This window comes from Tiliqua scincoides, chromosome 2 (genome assembly GCF_035046505.1).
Source record: "Tiliqua scincoides isolate rTilSci1 chromosome 2, rTilSci1.hap2, whole genome shotgun sequence".
NCBI lineage: Eukaryota > Metazoa > Chordata > Lepidosauria > Squamata > Scincidae > Tiliqua > Tiliqua scincoides.
The window spans coordinates 243,899,309-243,926,708 of NC_089822.1; the positions used below are offsets into that span (position 1 = coordinate 243,899,309).

The window sequence follows — 27,400 nt, forward strand, 5'->3', positions numbered from 1 at the left end:
AGTCTGGCTTTTTTCTTTTTTAAACTTGTCATTTGTTCCTCTAAGCACTGACAAGTTTACAATATGTATTTAAATAGACATTTAAATCACACACACCCCAAAAAGGCCAATTCAAGTCATTGTTCTAAATTTTTAAAAATCCATGTATTATTTAAACACTAGTAATTCCTAAATAAAAGTGCATGCTAATTGGTTGATTGGTAGGTAAGATCAACAAATATTTCTAACTAGAGTACTGATTCCAAGTCAACTACAGTTAATGTAGTAAGTATAGTAGTGAGAAAAAGTGGTGCATATTTTTGGTTATGACCAGTTTAATGACATCACTACTTGCCTAATGACATCACTTCTGGCCCTCAGAGGACACCATGAATGCTATTCGGCCCTCTGTATGAAACGAGTTTGACACCCCTGGATTAGACTAACTCAGGGGTGGTCAACCTTTCCACTCTGGGGCTCCTGGATCTTTTAACAATTGTGTAGAAATTTCAGTAGGTGCACCTTTTCATCTCACAGATGACCAGCTGCACCTACGTAAATTCTCCTCTCTACACAATTGTTAAAGGTCCAGGAGCCCTAAAGTCGAAAGGTTGGTCACCCCTCTCAGAGAGGATAGCCCTATCTATAGTTGCTAGGCTATCAATGGTCTCTGTAGTCAAGAGGTAGCATGGCAATGAACATCAGCTCAAACAGAAAACAGAAGTCCAGTATGGTCAAGAGACTGGGCAACAATGTATCTCTGAGCACTCTTCTACAAGGTTCCTGCATTGCCATGCTGATGTAACTTTATGGTGGAAGTAACATCACAACTGATGCAGGCCATCCACAGGGTTCAATATATGTGGCAGAAAGGTTGGCCATAAGACTGCCATGAAGAAACATGAAAAAGACAGGAATGGCTGTACAGTAGTAAAAGCTCAATCCCTCATCTCGGCAGAAGCTCCAGATCAAAAGTCAGCCAACCTTCACTCACTTTGCAGCCGTTTTGCTCACCCTGATATGCCCTGTCAAACCAATGACCATCTCACTCTTTTTAATAAATGGAACGGAATTAAATGTCAGGGTTATTGCCATGTCACTGGCAACACTGGTGGACAAACATAATTTTAGTGAAATGAGTTCAAATACATAACTTGATCTGTTGTTTATATTTAGGGCTGCCGGATTAAAATTTCTAACTAAAGAGCACTGTGAATTTGTCTCCACTGAACATCTTACTCAACTATGTATGAATTCATAATGTATGATCTACAACACATCAAATTACTGAATGCGTTCAGGGTTTCAAAAGATATGCCAGACCCACATTTCATCAACTTACATATAAACCAGTGTAAACCAGCATGGGAATATCTCATCTATCTGCAATAACGTAGTGCACACCCACCTGACATGAGGAGCATTACTTAACAGATGGAAAGAACCTTAAAAAACCATCTACAAGCCAGATTAGCTTTCAGGAAAATCTACTGGTTTTCCTTCTACCATATGGCAACAATTTATTTTAGGGGTATGTAAAAATGATTCTACCAGTCTTTTCCAAGTTTTATAAACATTATACATATGTGTTACTTGCATCGGGTACAGAAAATACACAGAACTGAACAACAGAATAGAAAGGTTTTGAAAAAACTACTTTTAAGACTAAAAATTTCAAGAAATGAGACTCTTCCTACACATTCCTTCCCAAGATTTCAAACTCACACTTAGATTACAACTCCATTTTGCCTTGCCAAGCAAACAAAAGAAATGAATTCCTTATGCCAACACCTACTCTGTTAGGGGATACTCTGTTTCCCATCCCAATTCCAATTACACAAAGCGGCCGTTAAATCGAGTTAATGGCAGCATTTAAACCGTGATCACCAAGGTAACCAGACCCAATTCATGAGACATCATGCAACATTTGTTAATTCTGCCTCTCTCTCTAAGCTGAAAGGCATATACCATTCACTTTAAAAGCAACCTGACAATTCCACCCATCTTTAAAGAAGAACTACATCAAACATCTAAAAATACTGTCATTTGACAGTGATTTTGTCAGAACTAGCAGAGCACAACTAAATTGTTTCCTTGCGAAGACATTATCCTTAACTATTCCATCTCCAAAGGGGTCATCTAAAGTCACGACAGGTAGTAGCAACTGTGTGACTAGCTAATTTCATTGTAGGAGAACAATCTACTAGGTCAAGCATCTTTTTATTTTCTTTACAGAGAATGACATACAGGAATACACATGAAAACCACAATGCAGAATTCTGGTGAATTTTACAGAAAAAATCTGCAAGTGAAAGACCAGGTTCCTATATACTTTTGTTCATGGTTCCTATCAACTAAACTCATGTAAACATTAGATTAATATATTATGTTGTTCATGCACTTGTTAAATTTCTCAGTAAGAGTAGCAAGTGTATAGAAATTGGTATAACACTTCTGGATGCCAGCCCAACACAGTTCTAAATCATGTTTCCAATTCCTATACACGAGTGACGTAACCAGGCAATCAGCTGGCTGGGATTGCCCCACTCCTATATGCATTTTTCCATGGGTATTCTTCCACCCAGGAAAAACATTGCATTGGAAGGGTCATTCCAGGCATCTCATTCTAAAATAAAGACTAGCTTCAAGCATCTTTTGATCTATAAAATTAAACATGTAACAAAATTAGTACAATTCTATTGCAAACACAATTATTTCAGAACTTGATTTTTCCATTACATTTATATGGTCCAAGAGTTCAATTTCTGTTAAAATCTATTCAGCCCCTGATTATTTCAAGCTCAGTTATTGTAAATGCACTGTTCCCAGCTCACTTACAACCTGTATGCTTACCGGCTACTACTACAGGCTATTCAAAAGCCTGCAGTTTGTGACATTTCTTCCATGGCATCGGAGACACACTGCTCCATTTTTTATTCATCTACAATTATTCCACTGCATCTTAAAATGAAATTTTAAGTTTAATGCTTATTGCCTAGCCTCCAACAAGGGATAGATAACATTTTCTTCTGATTTGTTTAATGCTGCAGATTTAAATCAAGTACGGTATCCCTCTGAAGAGCTTTGAAAGTTCATTACAAGAGGGACAGGACGTCTGATCTAGAGGGTAGAGCCTCCATTAGCCTGAAGATAATATCAGAAGATCGCCAGTTTGAGGACACCAGCAGCTACCTGAACGGCTGAGAACGGCAAGACCTTGAAGTAGCTGACAAGCCGAGCTGAGTGATTCCACCTACTCTTGATGTGAGCAAGAAGCATCTTGGCTGCCCTCCATGTGAGAGATGGAGCTGCTTGTCAGCCTGCGTGGGAGAACCGGAGGCCAGAAGTGAGACCAAACCAGGATGATCCATTCTGAAATGTTGGTTCTTGAAAGAGAGAACCTCTATGTTTGTAAAAATCCCCTTGAGGGATTTAGAAATACCTGCCTATGTAAACCGCCTTGAATAAAATCAGAGGAGTAATCCGATGACCAGAAAGGCAGAATATAAATACCTAATTATTAATTATTATTATTATTATTATTCATAGAAAGAAGTGTGGATTAAAAGGGACTTTTTTACAGCGACTTGAATTGGTAGCACACAGGGGGAAGTAGTATCAGGAAGAGCATGGAAATAGTAACACAAGAGGTTCCTGACTACCTGTGGTTTCTTGTCATCTTCTAAAAACTTGCAAGAGGCACTTTTTTTTTTTTACGTTTAGGTCTGGATAGTTAAAGACAAATAAATCAGAAAAGTCAAGACTCCTGGATTCCACTAAGTTTAACAGAACTAAACTGGAATGGAAATTCTTTGTCAGTCTATTTCCAATTTCTTAAAGAGATGAATCATGTGAGCGGAGCAGTTTTACAGGTGCGCCTGACTGAGCACATGCTGGTGGCTCATATCCATGAAAGGAGCTATACAGATACTCACTTTTGCCCCAGCTGTCCCCCTGACCCCAAGTCTGCTGATGCTCTACTTCTTCTCTGGGGACCAGTATAATTTAAAAATTTCTAGATATCCCACCTCAGTACAACATTAGGCCCAAGGCATCTGGGAATGTTAACATGGAGAGACCCCCGGACCACCCCGTGTGGGTATATCTGCTCCAGCGGGTCTTCACGGGTCTGCCAGCGTGAGCCAGCGGCCAGTACTAGTAGAACACGTGTTCTGCCAGTGGGGCAGCCCAACAGGATTGGGCTGCTCATAATCTGTATGGGCTTTAGGAGTAATATGGATTTATCCCTCAATAATGCTGTTCGCACCCTTCTTACATGATCTTAGATGAGTAAACTAGTTCTTCTGAGTCTCAGTTGCTCAGAACAGAGAAGACTGTACTCTCCCCGCCTCCAGTAAATGGTTTGATGGGAAAGACATTAAAGATTCAAGGCATTTTAGATACATTAGTTAATAACAGCTATATATGTGTCATTGACAAATTAGGTAGATCAATTAGATACGCCAACACAATAAAGTAGCCACCTTGACAAAAAAATAAGTAAGTTTATCATCCTGAAGGCTGAAAGCACTGATTAACTGCTGTAATGAATTAATATATTAATTGCAAATATAAAATAACAGCAGGTTAATCTACATAGTCCTATGTGAAACCAGCCCTTTTGATTCAGACAATGGACACAATCTAGTAAGTTTTCTTACTTCTGTCCTAGAGATTGTGTGCACAATTTCACTTTCTTTTTTCTGAACAGCTGTTCCATCACTGCAAAGTTTAATTTTTAATGTAGCCCACATGATGGATGTACCCCCCTCCCCCACTCAGCTTCTCTGGACCGGTAATAACTTTTAAAATTTTCTAAACAATAAGTTATTTTTCTTACTGGAATGACCAAGAGAAAAAGACATTTCTTACTCAGATCTCATCTGTGTTGAGGTTAAGCAATATGTAATTGCTCAATTAATCCATTAAATGCAAGACAGCTTATTGCTTTAAAGAAGGGTATTCAGTTAACTGAACTAAACATTATCTTCATTGGTATTTTCATATTATAGACTAAGCAATTTATAGTGCTTAAATCATACAAGCGTGGTTCCCAATAAATCCACTCTAATTACCAGTAATTCCTTCATTTTCCTCTAGGTGCACACAAATCAATTATTTGATGCCATGATCTCTTAATGTCCCACACACTAATATCTTTTCTCCCTTGGTCTTCCTCTTCAAATCTCAACTGATATATGTACATTCTCAAGGATAATGGCTCCAAAACTCCAAGATTAACAGCCCAATCCTGAGCTGCCTGACGTGCAGGGCAGCTGTGAAGCCAAAACGGCTGCTGTGGCAACCTGAGCATGCCAGGCAGCTGCCACCAGCTCCTCAGGGGAAGGGGACATTCATCCCCTTCCCCTGGGTAAGGAAAGCCCAATCCTGAGCTGCCTGGCATGCAGGGAGGCTGTGAAGCCAAAATGGCTGCCGCAGCATCCTGAGCATGCCAAGCAGCTGCCACCGGCTCCTCGGCGGAAGAGGACATTTGTCCCCTTCCCCTGGCTAAGGAAAGTAACCCCATAATCCCAGCATAGCGTAAGGGAGTCTCATGTTGGGCTGGGAAGCACAACGCAGGGCTCCGGATCTGGCGGAGCTGAGCTCCGCCGGTCACATCCCCTTCCACCCTGCTCCCACCTCTGCCACACCTTCTCCCCACCCTAGAATGCCTCCCCCATGTCCCCACTTATCTCTCCACTGCCCGGAGCTCCGGATGGCGGTCACCCCTCCTCCACCTGGTACTGATTCAGTATGGGCTCATGTTCAGCCAACACCCATGCTGGCCAGGTAATATGCATCGCAGGTATGCCTTATGGTATGTTTGCAGCACTGCGCACCAGCAATGAGCCAGCACACCAGGTTCAGGATCAGGCCCTTATTTAGCTAGTAGTTTCACATTGCCAGGACACAGTGTGACCAGATCCTTCTGAAAACTTTATATTAGCAAAATTGTCTTTATATTTTTCTGCCAACCTCTATTCATTAAATGCTTATGAAATATTGGCAAGGGGTAGGTTACAGTTTAGTTTTGGATATGTGCATTATAGTGTACCTATCAAAGTCATCTTGAGACTTCCCCCCCCAAAGTGTTTCACTTAAGCAAAGATATCCAATGAGAACAGATCTGACCCAGTAGTAAAAAAATGAACAGCTACTGAAAACAATAAAAAATGATGCAATGCCAATTGAAAGAAAACTCTTGTCTTTGTACGGAAGTATTTTGTAAATGTCCTTTAAGTTTATTACATGTTCATTTTTTAAAATACACAAATAAATATAAGGTTTAAATATACTGAACTTATACTACTTGCTCTTGAAGAGGTTCATATCATATGGGGCAGAAGTGGCATATGGCAAGAGGTTTATGTCATACCTAACTTCAACCCCAGAATTTCCACCTTGCACCTACTATCAAAGGTGCCCAAAGTCTAGAAAGCACCAAGATGGACATTGTTCTCTAGGGAGGTATTCAAATAATTCAGAATTCACTTAAATCTTTGGAAATCATATTTTTGACAAAGGCAGAGGTTTACAGCCCACTTCCTGGTTGTTCCTGTCATGGGGTGGGGCATGTCCCTTTCCCTTTAAGATGGTTTAGGCTGGGTGTTGGTTAACCAGGTGTAGGGTATTAATAACTTAAAGAATAAAACCTGGGCTTGGGTGCCTGAAAACAGAGAGCAGGAGGAAGGGTGCTAACAGCTTTTATATTGGAAGCAATACTGAGACCTGTAAGATGGTAGTTTTAGCCTCTATTTAGGTAAGATCTTTCTTGTTTTTAAAGCTATTGTGATACATGTAGTTATGTCTTTTTGGAGCAATTGAAGCTCCCTTAAGCTTTAATAAAAATCTTTTATATAAAACATTGGGTGCAGTGATTGACCAGGGACATGTATGATGGGACCTGGGGCTTGGAGTGAGCAAAAATAAATAAACATTACTCTTGGGGGTTGTGGAAGGTGGTGTAGGCGGAGGAGGGTTGAGTCCTGGCTGGTTTGGGGGTCTCCCTTGGTCCTTCCCTACCCCAGGGGTGATGTTTGTTACAGTTCCTGCAACAGAGTAAAGATACCATCTGTTCTCCCTAGCCCCCCCCTGAAAATTAGCCTCTTTTTCTTATAGACCAATAAATATAATCTCACAGTAACTGCACATCAAGGGAAATGTTGAACTCTAAAGCTTTTATAGAAACTTTAGGTCAATATCAAAAACTGAAGTTAGATTATTGGCATGTGGGATTGTGTAGCGTGTCTATGAGGGAGACATCTTTCTGATGGAGTAGTTCATTCTATAAACTTGTCAAAACCTTACAAAATCAGAAGTCCCAGATCAATTATTCTTCGACTGTGAATTGGTTCTTGTTTGATGTCCAATTATGTAACATGTTAGATGCCTCTTAATCTAAGGGAATATTTCTTATTTTCAAACATAAGAACAGCCCCACTGGATCAGGCCATAGGCCCATCTAGTCCAGCTTCCTGTATCTCACAGTGGCCCACCAAATGCCCCAGGGAGCACACCAGATAACAAGAGACCTCATCCTGGTGCTCTCCCCTACATCTGGCATTCTGACTTAACCCATTCCTAAAATCAGGAGGTTGCGCATACACATCATGGCTTGTACCCCATAATGGAGTTTTCCTCCAGAAACTCGTCCAATCCCCTTTTAAAGGCGTCTAGGCTAGACGCCAGCACCACATCCTGTGGCAAGGAGTTCCACAGACCGACCACGCGCTGAGTAAAGAAATATTTTCTTTTGTCTGTCCTAACCCGCCCAACACTCAATTTTAGTGGATGTCCCCTGGTTCTGGTATTATGTGAGAGTGTAAAGAGCATCTCCCTATCCACTCTGTCCATCCCCTGCATAATTTTGTATGTCTCAATCATGTCCCCCCTCAAGCGTCTCTTTTCTAGGCTGAAGAGGCCCAAACACCGTAGCCTTTCCTCATAAGGAAGGTGCCCCAGCCCCGTAATCATTCCCAATAAACATCTATTTATTTAAATATGTATATCTTGTCATCTCCTATACACAACGAAGCAGTTAAACCTAAAACACATCACAGCTCTTAAAAAGTAAATAACAGTCCCTTTTCCAGAAATGTTTCCATTTTATTTAGTATTAGTATTTAGAATAGTATTTAAAAGAATGGACTGTGGTGATGTGCTGGCAGTCCTCATTTTGGGGTGGGGGGGAGTTTTTTTTGGAAATTTTGTTTTAAAACTAATCTTCATACAAACCTTAATTCAAACAATATGCTTGGCAGAATGGCATTGCCAATGTTGGAGATTCACACTCTCTTGATGAGAAATCATATAAAATCCACCCTGGTCCTTTTCCCCCCTGAAGAACCAATTCAGACTCAGTTGGAGAGCCTTTCCAGGCCCTCGCTGCTCTTCTGTTAGTTTGCCCAGCACACCAGCAAGGTCAGAGGCACTGTCAATCACTATCCTCAGTGGAAGCAGATAACTTGATTAACTAGCAGTCCTCGCTGTCCTGGCAGGACTTTTTGTTGGCTGTTCCCAGTGAAGTGCAGATGCTAAGTGACTGGTGCACAACCTGATTAGAAATATTTGATGGCTCTCTCTTCCCCCCAGCTGCTAAACTGCATTAAGAGCAAGTTTTAAAATTTACAAAAAAAAATTGCTCAGCGTTAACAGTTATTGCTCCAAGTCAGCAATTGTAGCCATGGCCTCAGGGGTATTCTGTGGCCACAAACTGAAGGCAGAGACTATGACTTGTGACATTATCTCATGGAAAAGTGTTTATGATTCCCTGACGTCTGAATAATGCAACCTACTTTATGTACTAATGAACAATCCATTGGGTGCTGGCCCACTGGACTTATGAAACCTCCCCACTGTCCAAAGATAGATTTCATTAGTACATAAGCTAAAAAAAGATGAGGATGTCCTGCCTAAGGAAGTATCTGAAATATGTGGAAGAGGCAGAAGTGACAGCAAGAGAGGCAGCTGCTAGCCTTAATACACTGTGCTGTGCTCCAAGTCATGGCATGTCCAACATCTGCCCTCTTATATTGCTTACCTCTTTCATCACAATGTGTGAAACACTGACTGAAGGATCTAGCCCCTAATTTAACAAAAAATTGCTGCAAGGGGAAAGAGTAACAGACAGGAAAAGGTATCTGAGATGTCTGAAAATCCCACAAGTAAACCAGGACAAAGGTGGGGGGGAGAGTTGAGATAAAGATATTTTTTGATTTTGTCAACAGAAATCTTTTAGACCTGCTTTTATACCAGCACTTACTTATTGGCAGGAGGTCTGGACTAGAGGGTAGAGCCTCCATTTGCCTGAAGATAACATCCACAAGGTCACCAGTTCGAGGCTACCCGCACCGTGCGACCTTGAAGCAGCTGACAAGCTGAAGCCGAGCTATTCCATCTGCTCTGAGCGTGGGAGGATGGAGGCCAGAATGTGAAACCAGATCAGAAAGAAACACCTGAATGTTGTGGTTCTTGAAAGAAAGAACCTTCTTTTATTTGTAAAAATCCCTACGGGGATTTAAATAAGCCTGCTTATGTAAACTGCCTTGAATAAAGTCTTGAATAAAGACCAAGAAAGGCGGTATATAAATACCTGTATTATTATTATTATTATTATTATTATTTTTATTATTATTATTATTATTGTACAACCCTATGCAGGTGTACTCCGAAATAAGTCCCACTATGAAGCAAGCCATACCAAGATGAGATTTACTCCCAAGTAAATGTGCATTGGATGACAGCCTTCTCTTTCACCTGATGCTAGTCTTCATTTTCCCCCTCAACTGGTTTCCCTCCATTATGTCAACTCAGGTATCGCATCAGAAGCCATAACATGATTAGTTACACCTTAACACAACTCCTGTACTCCAAAGATTAGGATTTAGCCTGGGAACAAAATAAGAATTAGAACCTGCAGAATCCAGCTATGGTTATCCATGCAACAGTTACATCGAAATTGAACTACTATAATACGCTTTATTATCAGCATCAGTAAAAATGTTGGGCTGCTTTTGAAGACCATCCAGAAACTTCAATAAGTGCAGAACGATACTGCACAATTGCTGATGAAAGTATCAACAGCCACTCAGTAACTCAACTGGTAACAACCTTTCCTGCTGGTAAGGAAAGTTCACTTTGCCTTAGGCTCGAATACTCTCTCATATGGTACTATAAGGTGGCTTTGATGGGATCGAATGCTGTGTTATCTGGATAATCTCCAAAACGTCTTCCAACAACTGTGAAAAATGTTCCTATTGGAATTAAGTTACAGATTATACTGTTCTAGTGCTATTATTATTGCAAAGTGATCAGCAGAAAACAGAAGGCCATCTTAGACTGCTGCTCCTAGTTGACACTGCGAGGACAACTTGACAATAAATCCTCTCTGTTTCTTGGCAAGTAATGATAAATGTTTCTTTCCTGCTCCCATTCCCCTGTTTTCTTCTCATGTTAATCAACAATAGTGACAAAAAGTGTTCCAATTAGAGAACACCAATCAGGAGGAATTGCATGTGATCGACAATGGAGAAATCACTGCCCCTTCAGTGTGAAACAAAGAGTAATTGGTTTGTTTGCCTTTAGAATCTGAAGATTAGTTGATAGACAAAAGGATGGAATCAAAGGGAGAACATCCAAACCCAACATCTCAAGTATAATTACTGATCTGTCATGTGCATGCACCTAAAGATGTAGTGGGTAAGAATGTGTTTTGTTGGATTGGTATCTGACCCCCAAAATAAAGAGTTTAAACTTTGCAGAAGGAGAGAAAAACTGTCACGTACAATGAGAAGCTTAACAACATGCGTCACCAGTTAACAATAAACCACACAGAAATGCAAGTACTCAAAAGAGTGTTGAAATTTGACAAAACGATTTCTTACAGACACTTTTTTTCCTATAAAAGGGTGAAATTACTGTTTCAAGCACATTTTCAAAATAGTAATAAAAACAAAATGGATATGCCATTCATCACTTAAGGTTTCATTTTCATTGTGAGAAGACAGAAAGATAGAAACGAACCATCCATTTAACTGTTTATTAAACTTAGATCCCAGCTCTTTGTGATCAACATTAGTTCAGAAAGCAAAAATATTTAAGAAGCAATAATAGCACTGCACACCAGCTTGGTGCTTGATGTGTCCAGCCAATCACCAAGTGTGATCCAAATACTGATGGTTTATCTACTTTGTTCTGCCAGTATTTGTTCTACCTACATTTCCTCAAATTGGAGTGGCATGTGTAATATCGCACAGCTGCTTAAAACATGTACTATTGAAGGGGGAACATGATACCAACTCTGTTCTTCTTGTTTTATTGTTGGAAGAACTATACAATTTTTTATTTATTTCCTTCATAGGACAGCAGCCATCCTCTTGCCATTGCTGCCTGTGACTCTCATCTACAAGACAAAAAGGTGAGTAGAGGGAGTGCCACCATACCAGCTAAAGCAGAGGGCAGGACAGGTAGGGGACAAAGTTGATGCAATACAGGATAGGAGGCAGGAAATTAAACCACCAGGGTATTTCCCCCCCCCAACAATAACAAAAAAAAACCCAAAAAATTTTTAAATCTAAACTAGAAATAATAATATTTTCAAAAATAATAAAAAGAAACCAGCATTCTCTCAAGATAGTATAGACTATGCGCTGCTCAACAGTTAGAACACGTACTGCACAAAGCACGAAAATTCTCAGATGGATTTGTGAGATAATTCTGAGTATGAGAGGGACAATCTCGTCTGGATCACATTCAAAGAATATATGTGATCAAGGGACAGTCGACAAGGAAGTGCCAATTTGGCAATTCTCAAAGCATACAGATTTTGCATGACACGACAGTGGGCGCAATTTCAACGAGACGTGAAGTTAATTTAAATCTCATTGGCTTAAATATGTTTTAAATATAGCAATGGAAAATAACTGCTACATTGTGCTTTGTATTTTTTTTTAATTCTGTTAACCGTAATTGTAGAAGCTATCCAGTTGAAAAATGATACTGAAGAGTGTTTGTTTATACAATAAGATTTACAAGATAGACAGGTAGCTAGAGCTTGTGTGTAAAGAATGAATAGGAGAAGAAATTATCTAATTGTTTATCCTTAACAGACAGGAAAAGACTGCATTATTCCCGTGTTATTTATAACGAGAAGCTTTTAGTAAAGCTTTGGTTGATTCACATCAATATGTAAACACCATCAATCCTCCCTTCTGTACTTCCTAAGCATGTCTACCTTCCTTCTCTCAGTTCTCCTCTTCCTCTCAGAAGCCCCTTCAGGGGCTCCACAAGCACACCATAAATGGCTGCCATCTGGTCAGCACTGTGCCACTTCACGAATACACTGACACTAGACAATTATCTCCCTGATTGGCTCCCCACCACAGCCTTACTGAACTGCTAGAGGGAGGAGAGTATGGAAGTAGAGGTCTGGAGGGTACATAACTGGGCCTCCTTCCTCACCAGCAATCACCCCTTTGGAGTCCTGGAAAGGAGCATGTATAAGGACTTCTTCTTGAATGCACATGAGGCAACAGCACCTTCTAAGGCAGTGGTTTTCAACCTTTTTCGTCTCTTGGCACACTGGCAAGGCACTAAAATGGTCAAGGCACACCTTCAGTTTTTTGGCAATTGACAAGGCACACTGTGAGGTCAATGGGGGGCTCACACCCCCAATGGTCCTATTGATAAATGACCCTCACCCAAATTCCTGTGGCACACCTGGGAACCATTTGCGGCACACCAGTGTGCCACGGCACAGTGGTTGAAAATGGCTGTTCTAAGGCATGAGTTTGATTGCAGCCATAGTATGTCATGCGGCTTCTCGTGCAACCCAGACATTTTATTAGAGAGGCTTTTTCAAGTCTACAACGTGGTACCATGCCGTGAAGGGAATTAACTGATTTGAATAAGCTATTGACCTCCTCCAAGTGTCTTCCTTATTTGAGACTAGATGCATGAAAATGAGAGACAGGTGACAGTACCCAGTTACAGAATGCTGCCCACAAAGAAGTTCACCATCTGAGACTTGGTCAAAGTTTCAGTACCCAATGAAAACCTGTCTTCTCACGTATTGTTTTAATTCTTTCCATGTATTGTTAATGCTGCTTTTTCTGCTGCTTGAATTATTTTATATATAATTATCATAATATCTTGATCATATTTGTAACTTTTTATGTGGTAGCCACTCTGAAAAAAAAAATTTATTTTATAAAGGACAGAATGGGTATGTGCAATCTCCTGATTTTAGAAACGGGCTACCTCAGAATGTCAGATACAATGGAGGGCAACAGGATGCAGGTCTCTTGTGTGCTTCCTGAGCCATCTGGAGAGCCACTGTGAGATACAGAAGCTGGACTAGATGGGCCTACGGCCTGATCCAGCAGGGCTCTTCTTATGGTCTTAAAATACTTTCAGAAAAACAAACAAAATGTTCTGTTTCCCTAAAACTGAACAACTGCTCTAGGTATTTATGAAAATGTTTCAGAGAGCTCTCTAATAAATAAAATGAGCATAACACTATCCAGTTGACTGGTTTGTGATGCTTTAAAAAGAAAAACCTGCTGTATATCCTCTTAGATTTCTGACCCATATTCATGACTCTGCTGGTCAACAAGCAGAAAAAGCAACACTGCTGTTTAAAACTGCTTCCAGCAAATCTAACAGCATATTATGATACCTTGCATAAAATTCATAAAATATGTGTATATGATTGCATAAAACACCACAATGCCCTGCCAAGTATCTGCAGCTCCTGTTCTCTTGCCACATCCCTGCTCAATCCATTTAATTCTCATTAAGAACCAGGACTAGACAGCATGCATCAAGCACTGAGATGATGCTGGCAGGTTAGCTAGATAAGTAAGTAAACAGCAACAATTACATCTATACTCAATGACTGAACATGGTTTCAAAATGAAATACATACTAAAAAAAACTACGAAAATTAGAAATTATTTGGTCTGATTTTGACTAACTCAAAATCCAGGAAAACTTGCAGAGAGTGTTTGCAGTTGACCTGGTAGTTGCAAAGCAGGCAGCAGCTGCATGGAATGGAATTTCAGATACATTTGAATGAAGTGAAAGAAAATAAAGCACTGTAAAGATGGGTTGCAAAACAAATGCTTGAGTGGGAAAAAAGGTCAAGGCTGAGCGACCAAATGCTGGAAATTCATTAGGAGTTAAGAATATTCTTATTGACAAGATTAAGATATGTTCTCTCATAGTTTATTATACTCTTCCATATAACTGAGCGGACGTGACGGCAAAAGGAAAGAACTCTTGATGAGTGCAAGCACTCAAAAATACTTCACTAAAATTCTTACACTCACATGAAAATTAGCAGAAGAGGGGGCGGAAACAAAGACTTCCCTGTTTGAGAAACAAACAATTGTGCATTTTGGTAAATAAACTAATTAAAACACAATGGCCACAGTCCAAAGGAGACACCTGAGAACTTCACACACCACCAGTTTCATGTGCTGTTGTGGCGGTTCTCGCTATTGAAGTAGCAGGTGGCTTCTTAAGCTAAACAGTGCCTAGTCTCCTTGGCTGTGGAGACCACTGAAAGTAGATTGCATGTATAGAACCATTCTCTTCTATGCAAGGTTGTTTCTTCTTTGGATTCTAGCAAGTGATTTTTTAACACACTACCTTTCAGGTTGACCATATTGTTTTTACATGTTGCTCTGCCCTATCCAAGACCTGGGTATAGCTGGACAGGTCAGGGTGATGCCCAAAAAAATAAATTAAAAAAACAAACCAGAAGAACTCACCGGAGTACGCCCAGTAAAGATCCCCAGATGCCTTCCGCCGCCGAATTTGCACTGAACTGCCATGCCTGCTTTCATGCAGCGAGCTCTCATAACCTTCAGTCAAAGCTGCGAGAGGAAAAAGAAGCAGATGCAATTAGCCAAGTGACAATCACTGACTGAAAAGTTAAATCATTTAGGCATCATTGCAATTATTAGATCAGCAGAGACTGCAGCCTCCATACAGAGGAAAATACAAAACTCAAGGTACAGTTATTGCACTGATGAATTAATCAACTGCTTTGGGTTTTTAGAAAAATTGTAATGAAATCTAATAAATAAATCTGCGTGACAGAGCTCCTTTGCAGCCCCTTCCCAAAGCAGACAAATTAGCAGGAACACTTGCACATACTGTTCATATACACGCAGCCACAGGCTGACTCTGTCCTGGTTGGAAGCCAGTCTTTCCCACACCAAAACCCCTACAAGCTCTCTCTATCACAGGGAAACTATGGATAATGTATGCATTCATTTGACTGCATTTCATCTACCTCACCAGGTAGATGGGACTCGTTAGCCTGGGAAGGCAGCTCATCTGAGAGAAGGAAAACTCTGATCCCAAATCTCCACTGCCTTGTGGCTACATCCAGTTATGGAAAAGGCTTCAGGAGTCAACCTCGAGGCAAAATCTGGAGCCGGAATCCCTAAGGCAGTTCATGGCTGAACACAGTCACGTTCTGGCAACTCCTGCGACGCCGCTGGAACCAACCGTACTGGCTTCTGCCTTTCCATTGGACCATTTCAGCAACGTGGAAAGGCGGGGGGATCTGCTGCATGGGTACAGCCTTTCCTCCATATCTACCTTACCCAGGCTTCGCGCACTGGAGAGGACACTGTTCCGGAACCACTATTCGGAGCGCGATACCATAGTCTTCCGAGACTGAAGGATGCCAACTAGGTTCATTTGACTGTACACACCTTCAGAATTCCCTATTGTCCAAGGGTGAGCCTGAGTTAATAAAATATAACCCACCAAGAAGACGGGATAACAAGCTGCAATGCTGTCTAGACACAAATGGGCCCCACTCTAATCTATTTCCACATCTTCCAAAAAGAATGGCAACAAATGAGGACACCACCACGCTCCTTGCTGTTCATTTTTATTTTTGAAAACATAAAAAATAAGCCATGTTTCTTATCCATATTGAGGAATTCCTAACCAACAGCTGCTTTCTTGGGACAGTCACTGCGGTGTTCTTTACTCTTACTGCCCTGTGGTAACTCCTGAGTTGCATAGCATATGGGTAAGAAATTGGCACCTGTAAAAGGACACTGTAGCAGAGGCAGGGTGACCAGATGTCACGATGACAAAAGAGGACAGGGCACCCCAAAATGGACATCCAAGAAAAATGTAGGACATGACAAAATAAAAGCTAAAAACTTATTTCATGTGGTTAATTTAAACACTATATTACTTGCATGTAATAGTTTTAAATGTATTAATTACAAAAATGCTATGTGGTGTCTGCATGGGTTCACTCACAGGGAAAAGGAGGATATTTAAGTTCTTTTTCAGGTCACAAGGCTAAAAAAGAGAACATGTCCTAGAAAAAGGGGGCCTCTGGTCACCCTGATTAGAGACCTGGTCAGGTTCTCCTCGTGACAGAAAAGGAAGCATGGTTTATTATTTTTACAAGTATTAAAATGAGAAGAACATGAAAACATGGAACAACTGGAAATGAAGAACAATTTTTTTTAATATGCACACTTGTAGTTCAGGCCATTGCAGTAAGGAAGACATTTTTCTCTTTTTCTCATTTTTTCTCATTCTGTGACTAGGCTGCTTCTTCTGAACCTGCCTAACATCAAAACTCAGATGTGCCACAGCAAAGGAAATTTGCTTGTCTTCAAAAACTAAAGAAACTGGATTTATAACAAAAAAAAATACAAAAAAACCTTGCTTCATGCTTCCTCCAGAGCCTTTTCTGTTATTTCCTCGAGATTCTTGTTTAATGTTATCACTCCTGTTTTCTTTTCAATAAAAGCCCACCATTTGCAAAGCTACTGTAAGCATGCAAATCTTTGTTTATTGCTTTTGTACATTCAACTGAACAAAATTGGAGCAGTGCCGCTTCAGAAATGCTAGAAAGCTAGCTTGGACACAGTTCTCTCTCACTCTCTCTCTCACACACACACAAGCCCCAATTACATGAAGTGCAAACGAAAGCAGAACTTGCTTGCAAAAGGAATGAGAAATGTAAAAGCACTGCTGGACAAACAGGTGAGCAAAGCCCAATCCAGAAGCAACCATTTACTCTTACTAGGCCCAAATCCTAACCAACTTTCCAGCGCTGGCATAGCTGGGCCAATGGGACGTGTGCTGCATCCTGCAGTTGGGTTGCAGTCATGGAGGCCTCTTCAAAGTAGGGAATGTTTGTTCCTTTACCTCAGAGCAGCATAGCCCTTATGTTGGTGCTAGAAAGTGGGTTAGGATTGTGCCCTTCGTTGAGTAACAAGCATAAACATAAACTTGGTGATGAAACTGAAGAAAAGAAAGGGCAGGAGCAATTCCTACAAGTTGGAACCTCCCACCCAAGACATTCAAGAAGAAAGTGCTTTTAATGACCCTCTCACTTTCCCCCAAACCTCAGCAGGGTCAAGAGCTGTAGAATCACATTGCCCTCATATCTTTCACATGTGGGAATGCTGTAGCAAAGAGCAGTGTGGTGGCACAAACTCTAAGTCAGGCAGCATAAGAACATAAGAACAGCCCCACTGGATCACGCAATAGGCCCATCTAGTCCAGCTTCCTGTATCTCACAGCGGCCCACCAAATGCCCCACTGAGCCAGGGTGGTGTAGTGGTTTGGGAGGTAGACTTAGACCTGGATGATCCAGGTTCAAATCCCCCCTCAGCCACAAAGCTTCCTGGGTGACCTTGGGCCAGTCACTTTCTCTCAGCCTCACCTACCTCACAGGGTTGTTGTGAGGACAAGAAAGAGGGGAGGAGCAGCTGTGTAAACTGCCCTGAGCTCTTTGGAGGAAGGGCAGTATAAAAATGTGAAAAATAAATAAATAAAATAAACTGTGGTTGATGACTTTTCTTCAGCCTGAAGGGGGCTGAGAGGGTCAAAGGAATTACAATAATTTCCCTCCACCCTCAGGATCCTCTAAGCTAGCAATTTCCAACCTTTTTCATCTCACACCACACTGACAAGGTGCTAAAATTGTCAAGGCACACTATCTGTTTTTGGACAATTGGCAAGGCACACTGAGCTGCCAGTGAGAGGCCCACATCTTCCAACAGCCCTACTAACTAATGACCCTCCCCCCAACTCCCACAGCACACCTGTAGACCATTTGCAGCACACCAATGTGCCACAGCACAAATAGCTGAAAATCACTGCTCTAAGCCAGGGCTGTCCAAAGTTTTTGGCAGGAGGGCCACATCATCTCTCTGACACTGTGTTGGGGGGCCAGGAAAGAAAAGAATTAATTTACATTTCAAATTTGAATAAATTTACATAAATGAATATATTAGAGGTGGAACTTGTATGAATGAATGAAGGTCTTGCAATAGCTCAAGGCCTATAAAAGACCTTGCACAAAGCAAGGCCAGCCTTTCCTTCACTGCTGCTGCAGCTGCATCACAGACATGAAACAACAAGCAGAGGAGGGAGCCCTCGTCCCACAGCTCATGCAAGAGGTCAAACAGTTGGCTGTCACGCTGAGAGCAATTGCATCAGGCCAATGTGGGCTCCAGCAAGTCTCCGGAGGGCCAGAGGCTCATTGGAGACTGGGGTCTCCCTGAGGGCCGGATTGGGAGTCCTCAAGGGTCGCAAGTGGCCCCAGGGCTGGGTTTTGGGCACCCCTGCTCTAAGCTATAAAGTCAACTGTCTTCTTACCACTTGAAGGAACAGAAGACAACTGTTGGCCCAATTAACTCCCCTTCCCAATGCCATCAGTGAACCCTGAGCACCTGGAATGCATCAGGAGATCAGTGTGGTTTTTTGTCCACAATTGCCTCAATCCAAACTTACTGCAAAGAGATTTTCACCACAGGCTAGCCTTACAGTTTTGCCTGATCATGGTTTGAGGGGGCTACAGCTCAGAGGAATAGCAAAACCTTTTACATTTCACAAAGTTCTCAGGTTCAATCCTGAGGATGAAGGCTCGGAAAGAACCTGGAATGCCCCTTCCTATCAGTGTGGATAATACTGTAAGTAGATAGACAAATGGTCCGATTAGGTACAAGGCAGTTTCCTCTGAAATTTGATAAAAGGATGCTTATGGTCAATAGAAGTTTCTTTACTGGAGATATTTGTTAAAAGATGGTTGCAGGATCCAGAGATCTCTCTAGAATGCTAAAAATGGAGAGATGCTGCTGAAATTTGGACACAGTGATACTTCCTGCCCTCCCCAGCTAAGGATAGGGGCCTAAGGGCGCAATCCTAACTGGCAGTTATGCCGGCATAGGAGGCCCTGGAATATCAGGGCACATTTGTGCCTCCGTGGGCGGGAGCCGCATTGGCGCATTCAGATATGGCGACGTGCAGAGGCAGGCAGAAGCCTCCATGGCGGCTCCTGCGCCGCCACTTATGTCGGCGTGCTCGCGCCAGCAAAAGCAGCAAAGGTAGATGTGGGGGATGGGAGGGGGCGTTTCTGGGCGGGGGAAGGCAGGCGATGGGTGGCCCTGGGGGCGCGCGCACGGGAAGCCAGGGCAGGGCTGGGACCCAGCGGTTATGCTGGATCCCAAACCCCATCCCTGGAGAGAACGGAGCAGCTTCCAGCCGCTCCACTCTCCTTGGACTTGCGCCACCTCAAGAGGTGGCGCAGGTCCGAGGAGACCCATTGGGGCGTGCAGCTGTTACCCAGGGGTAAGGGGAGGAGCTTCCCCTTGCCCCTGGCTGAGCTGCTGCAGCCAACAAACCTGCGTTGGATGCAGCGCAAGCCTCCTGGCTTGCCTGCTCCAGCACAGGTTTGGATTGCACCCTAAGGGGAGCATCTGTGAAGAAAACATAAGTATGCAACAGAGAAGCAGAAAGAGAACTGTGAAATTAAGACACTTCATGGGGTGCAGAAAACCTCTTCAAGGGATCCAACATAAAGCAGCAGACCTACTGCTTGTTAACTATGCATGCTCCAAGTTTTCACCTACACTCTACTTGAATATTTGTAAATAAAGCAAATATTTAAAAAACCCTAAGTCTCCATAGCTCTCTCTTCCAAAGGAAGTCAAAACTGAGTAGCACTCTCTCTAGAATCTAGAGCAGGACTTTACAAACCTGGACCAGAAGCTGGATCTAGAGTTTGGGGAAAGCCTTCTGCTCCATGAGAAGAGCTTAACATTCCACACCTGCGCCACATGTATTCTCAGTAGATCTGGGCACCGGGATGCTCTGAGCAGTCGCGTCTGACCAGACATCTTGTTGCACAGACTTCTGAGACGTTGGGCAATAGATGTGACTGCCCAGAGCGTCCCAGAGCCCAGATCTACTGAGAATACATGCAGTGCAGAGGCAGAACAGTAAGCTCCGGTCCGAACGGGGTCTGCTTTTTTGACAGACAGCAGTCGCAGCCACTGATCTAGAGCAGGGGTCTCCAAACCCCGGCCTGGCCCATGGCGAGCCTCTATCTGGCCCGTGGCCAGCCTCTCGTCCCCTGAAAGCCCCTGGCCCACTTTGTTGAACATGATTGGAACTATGCTCTGGTTGCTTCTGGAGGGTGTTCTAAGGGCCAGAGAGGTTGAATGAATGAGCCCATTCATTCATTTATTCACTCATCTAAGTTAGATCTCTAAGTTATTTATATAAATTTTATATTTAAATTTTTTCCCAGCCCTCAAAATCATGCAAAACATTTGATGCAGACCTCTGGCCAAAAAGTTTGGAGACCCCTGATCTAGAGTCTCACTAGTGAGACGAGAAAATGAGGAGAGCCTAATAGTATTGTTGATTAGATGTGCATAGCAGACGTTGGAGCAAAATCAGTGTATGCTCCACTTTTAAGCAAATTATCAGTGACATTTTCGAGGTGTGTATATCCACAGCTGTCAATCAGACATCCAACATGACTCACTACTAAAACAACCTCTGGTTTTCAAGCCATAGTAAATACCTGCAGGTCTGCTTCTGGTCAAAAGTCAGAGCATCCAATCACTGAAAGACAAAACAGGAGCACAGTTCCTTCCACAGCACAGCTCACAAAGTTGATCAGGGGAAATTATTTGAGGTCTAACAGTTTTCTGCAAAACTTAGCATCAACATAACCACTTCAGATACTGCCCTCTTGTACTTCTGGTTTATAAATGCAAAACCGACACCATGAATACAAAAAGAGCCCTGCTAGATCAGACCAAAGGATCATTTCATAAGCCACAATGACCAACCAGATGGTAACCGGAGCACCCAAGAAGCTCTCATGCAGACATGCCCTAATTACAAGAGGATCATGTGCAGCACTGGGATCTCAAACCAGAAACTCCCTTTTCTATGTGCCATCACGGTAGAGAGCCAGAGGCGAGAGGCTGGTGACATGGTCTACCACCTTTGAGAGCCTGAGCTGTTGAACCATCAGGGGCAAAACTGAGCTATTCCCAGTCTGTCCACTCCCATTTACTTGCCTGATGTCCACCTGCTTTACTTGCCTGCCTGGCTCAAATGCCTGCCTGTTTGGTATCTTTTGCCTTCCGAGTTTCAACCACAACTTAATTGCAAAGGACGTAACATTCAATGCACAGACTTTTATCACAGAGTGTCCAATACGGGGTTGTCAGACATCTAAAAACAGGAGACCATGATGCTTATTCTGTGATGTTTTCTAACATAATGAGACAAAGATTTTGTTCCATGCATTTTGATGGTCAGAAGCATGATGTCCATTTATACTAGAGGCATTTGGCAAACCTAGAGCACGCATTTGCAGCTAGATCAAATTTGGAAAGAGGAAACTAAAGTAACTGGACCATGAAAATGTCCCTGTTGTGCAAAAAAAAGATAAAACTTGTCATAAGTAAGATGGTTCCCACTTTTCCAGAAAAGAGAAATTGCACTACTAATAATTCCTTAGAGGCCCTCAGCAAGCCTTTCTTAGTGACACAAGGGTAAAGAGAACAGGTTAAAACAGTTTATAGATTCTGAAGAGAAAACACTCCCTCAGCACTCAAAATTTAATCAATTGTAAAATCCTTGGTACTCAGAGCCTGAGTAGTCAAAGAATGGCAGCATGGCAATTCTATGGTGTGGCTATGAATCATGCTATTGATTTTCAGTATCTTCCTGCAGAAAATTAAATTATGCAAATCCAGGCCTTTATGAATCTTTTACTTTAGTGGTGTGAAATTGAGCACTTGCTTAAGTCAGCATCTTATTTATGCAATTAAAAATCTGAAGCTCCTCTGAAAATGTGCAGTTTCACTCTCCTCTCCACAGACTCCCATAATAACTATAAATCTAAGTTTGTAACAGGTAAGCAGTTGTACCACATAAAGATACTGTTCTGGCATAGGGCGTGGACGACATTAAGATGGAAGGGCAGGCTCATATCTTCCTCTAACACATTTTCGGGGGGGGGGTGCGTGTGTGTTCATGCACGCAAGCAAGAGCCTCACAAACCAACCATATATAAATATAACCTTAAAGGAAATGTTATTTCTACCTTACAGGGGGGAAAAACTGGGGTACCAGTGGAATAAAATGTCTTCAACATTTCCTTCCTTCAAAGGTCTGTAGGAAAACTAATAGATCCTATAAATGTACTCTCCACACTACATTTCAAATCCTCTATTTCTGCCACTTTCTGCATCCCAGTAGCTCAAAGTTCTCACATGTTGATACATTAAAAAGTCACTTTTACTTGTTCCTGTTTATGCTTCCCATCAATTGTTATCCCCCTGAAGTTCCTTTTACCACAAACAAACATTTTCAAAAGGCTACAAGTTCTTCTTTCACTCAGAAGCTAGAAAATAGAAGTCCCAACATACATACCCATAAACAATTCTAACATAAATATGGAGTCTGGCAACACTTCTGTTGTGATCCTTGTAAGTGTGTGAGGGTTCTCAGAGCCGAAAATTGCAAATTTTCTCTGGAAATAAAGCCAGGCTCTTCCTTTCCAATTCATTAGCAGTGATGAGTGTGGAGATTTAAATTTAAAAACATGTATCAAGTGTTGCCTGCAGGCTTGAGAGAATGAAAGGGAAAAAAGAGGGGGGCAGAATAGTGCAATTTCATGGTTTTAGGGGACCCTGAAGCAAGATTAAGAGATTTGGGGCTGGCTGCCATGAGCTGTTTAAGAACTGCATGGAAAATAAAGCCTTGAATCTACTAACAGTTAATGTATAATACAGTTATATAATACAGCTATAATACAGTTAATGTATTATAGCTGAGCTTTCCTCTTTCTCTGCAAATGGAACCAGAAACTCTTTATTAACATATTATTGTATTTAGTCATTGGTGGTGAACTGTTGATGCACAATGACGAAAGCGTTTTTGGGATCATCTCACCTGATCTGCAAAATAGCAACTGAGTTGGGTTTCTGCTCTTTCCAGGGACAAATGGAGCACAGCCAGACAGGAGACAGAAGATATGAAGAGACTGTACTAATGCAAAGGAGATTTAGAACAGCAATGCAGCCTCAGAATGGCTGGAAGGTAGCACAGGCAGCAGCCAGAAGATGGAAGCATAAGGCAGAGAACCTTTTACCAGCACTAAGTGATAAGCTAAAGGAGCAAAAAAGACAAAGAAGCAGAATCGAGGTTTGCACCCTTCAGAAATGAGAGTAATCCACAAAGTACAAAGGGCTGAAGTTCCATGCCTCAGAGACATCCTTTGATGTCCAACTGTGCCTCAACATTCAAATGTGTTCCACTGCTCTAATCTGGATTTAAGGTACGTACATTGCACAAATGGGGGAGAATATATTCCACACCAAACAAACACCAAGACTGTAGATAGAGACTAAATTATATCGTTTAATCACCTCCTTACAGCACGTTCGTCTTTCAACATGCAAGCTTCTAAGGAACATTGAGCATTCAGCAATGTTAGCACACGAGCCTGCAAAGAAGGAAAAGGCATCGAGATCTGGATTAGATAATCACTAGGGAAAAGACGGCAGGGAACATTAGCCATGCGAGAGGCGCAGGGAGCTGGCATGAAGTAAAAGCCACATCCTGGCAACACTAGAGACTTTTACCCAGCTGTCTTTTGATTACTAAGCCATCACTGTGACTGCACGCCTTTCAAACTTATCCCTGAATCTCCAACCATGAAAGCAAAGCAAAAAGGAAGCACTGGGTTGCTCAAGATAGAACATCCTACTCCTGAGACATGCAACAGACACACACCCATTATTAACTAACCACCAATAGTTTTAAAATTATAGTGTCTAATTCTTCCCCTACCTCTATCCTGATGTTCATAACAGCAATATAGCAAAGACTGAATCAACATGGGCAGGTTTTTCCAATATGTGTTAACCTCCCTCATACACACTGTTGGCAAATCAGGAGTGCTTTCTGATAGCACACACAAGAACACATGTAACTCTCTGCTAGGAAAGAAAAATGTGCTTAGAAAAACAATGGACTTGCCTGAGCGCTCGCAAATCCAACCTGCCACCAGATTCCTGTGCCCCAGCTATACACTTTACACTCTCTATACACTCGGACATCTTTCCACCAGCATTTTGCTGATTAGCTCTCATTTTTAAATTATGTATGTATTATTTGTATATTGTTAATTATTTGCATCTGCTCCATCTTTTTATGACATGCCGAGGCACAGAAACATTCCCCTCTGTACAAATTACCAAAATCCCTCACAAAGGAATTGATGTCTTCAGAAGACACAGGGCTATGAACGGAGCTGGCAAGCATGCGACACAGTAGTTCATGGGGATTAGGACTAGCGGAGCACAGGGTTACATCCTCCTGTAGCCAAGAAGCTTCCTAAGTAGCCTTGGGCCAATCACCATATTGCTCAGTCTAGCCTAGCTTTCATGATTGCCATGAGGTTACAGCCAGGAAGAGCACATGGGTCACCCTTGGCTTCATGGAGAGTGGCAGGATTGAAACTTAAAAAATAAGAGTGAGGATAGCTGGGCAGTGGACTGTTGAGAGCAAGGTTTTTTGGGGGATAGGGAACTGAGTAGGTGTACAGGGATACAGGAAGATGGTGGAAGGCTTTAAGTTGAATTGGAGCTGGATGCTAGTAAGTACCTGGCTTTTTTGTTCAACTTTTGGGGAGGGGGGGCAATGAAGGTTGCAGTGGTGGGGGTGTTACTAGACCAGCCTTTTGTTTGGCTCTTCTGTTGTCACACAACATTCATACTTTGCTTTTGTTGTTGTTTAATTTTTGACTTGGCTTGTCCTGTGACAAAAAGAAGTGGGACCAAAAGAGTTTTAAAATATTCAAATCCTTACTTCTCTTGCTGAAGGTACGTCTGCCTCTCCTGTGAGAAGTCTGGACTAGCCTCACATACACTCCTGTGTGTTGAATGCCACCCCCACCAAATGTCCACTACTGACACAGCAGCTGTTATATGAAAAATATTGCAACTGCTACCTATGAGGAACAAAGGGCCCTCTCACAGTTCACAGGCTAAAGCATTCTCCACGTGCCCAATTTCCTCTAGTTTCAATCAGTATTACAACATCAGATCCCATATGCTACCTAAAATAGCTTGGTCTTATGTCACATGTCTACAGTCAGCAATGAAATTGTGTACTGTTTGTTTAACATTCTAATTGGCTTCCCATTTGCTCTGCCTCCTATTAAAATTTTCAAAAGCATTCATAGGTGACCTCAAAAGGTATAATAAGGCAATTCCTTCCTGAATATTTTTACTGACATTTAGAGTTCATGCTAAAAAAATATGTATATAAGCAGAATTATTTCTTCATACACATCTGTTTTGCATATAAACAATTATACTATATCCACATCCGATACTCTATATGTGATCATTTGAACACCAGCTCTTAGTCAGTAGTGTTAAAAGATGTAAAACCTCAAAGCTGATCACCCAGCTTTTACTAGGAAATAATTTCACAATACACTCTTGCTATGAGATTCACTCTCAGCTATGGCTCCTGCCAGCCTGTGTTTCACTGAAGCCTTGCTACATTAGAATAACTGCACTGATATAATTAATTACATTCCTAATTAGCTCAGAACCATAATACAAGTGCTCAGGTCAGTTAAAAACACTCGCTAAAATAAAGGCAGATCTGTACACACAATTATTAAGGAATTGAAGAATGAAGTTGCTAATCTGCAGACGCATGTGGCCTCTGGGAACCAAGTGCCTCGGGAACTAAGTGCCAGGTAAGGCACAAGAGTTTAGCATCTGGGCAAGGAGAAGGCAAGGAGACCTCTGAGTTTTGGAGAAGGAGAGGAGGAGGAGCAGGAGGAGGAGGTAAGTGTACTCATTCTAATGCTTTGTCTTTCTAACTCCCTGTCTTCTAACCTTAACCTTACCTTTAAAGCAACCTTAAATCAAAATTGAAAGTTAGCACCTAAGGGAGGTACATAGGGCTACTCTGAGCAGGAGCAGAGTCCTACTCGTGAGTAAGAGCCCAAGGGTCAGGCATTTAAATCAAAGTTGAAAGTTAGCTGCACCTAAGGTAGCACTTAATCGAAGAAAGGGAGGAGGATAAAGTGGAAAGCAGGTTTTTTCTACTTGTTTAAATTAAACCTATACTTAACCCAGGTTAAACCTAATCTAAGTTAGAACATAACCTAAACAGGTCAGTAAATTGGGACACAGGATCTAGAGAGCAATAAATAATTAAACAAACCCAAATAAAAACTAGCTTGAGGTTACAAAAACAGTCCAGCCTAAGAGAACAGAACTAGGAGGGAAAGGACCTAGGAAGGGCCAATTCCCAACCCATTAAGAGCCCCATTAGGCTAATCCAAGCAGTCCATTCAGGAGCCTGCAGAGTAGGTCACGCCCATCAGCAGCCATTTGCCTTCCTGAGCTTTTGTAAACTCACCTGGGAAGGCCAGCCCCCTTTCAATCAGGAAGGAAGGAGGGGGGAGGAGCCAGCCAGGAGTATAAAGCTAGGCAGGCCATCGCGTGAGGCTCTCTGCAGACGCGTGTGGCCTCTGGGAACCCAGTGCCTCGGGAACTAAGTGCCAGGTAAGGCACAAGAGTTTAGCATCTGGGCGAGTTCAGCAGCAGGGCGAGGAGGCCAGGGCCCCATACGCTGCCCTTCCTCTTCCCTTGAGAAGAGGGCTGCTATCCAGTGTACGGTTTTTAAAAGGACCCCTAAATAAAACAACAACAACAACAAAAAAGCTATGCAGTCAGACAGCCAGCAGCAGGGTGGGGGCTATCCAGTGTTCTGCATCGAGTGCCACATGTATGATTATATGCCTCTGGGGCATAAGTCATGGGTGTGTCCTCGATGCAAGGAGCTCCAGGCTCTCAGGGAACGCGTCCGCTCCCTTGAAGCCTTGGTGGCCGACCTGGAGAAGCGCAGGCAGCCAGAGGAGGACCGTGGGGAGACTTCTGGGGACGATCAGGCTTCGTCCCAACCTCAGGCGTGCAGCTCCTCGGCTGCCCGGGTGGGAAGTCTCGGGACCGGAGGACGTCATCCTGGAGAGGAGGGAAACAATCCCCTAGGGGGGATCCCTTCTCCAGGGGATGGGCCCGTATCCGAGCGC

The 27,400-nt window shown here is 42.3% G+C and overlaps 1 protein-coding gene across 3 annotated transcripts in view; it reads right to left on the bottom strand.

Moving 5' to 3' along the window:
* PTPRG (protein tyrosine phosphatase receptor type G) overlaps nt 1-27,400 on the bottom strand; it is a 659,913-nt gene that overhangs the window by 486,742 nt on the left and 145,771 nt on the right. For all 3 annotated transcript variants that reach the window (XM_066613931.1, XM_066613930.1, XM_066613929.1), the window contains exon 2: nt 14,751-14,855. In XM_066613931.1, the coding sequence (XP_066470028.1) occupies nt 14,751-14,855 (105 nt within the window). The remainder of the gene's footprint in view (nt 1-14,750; nt 14,856-27,400) is intronic.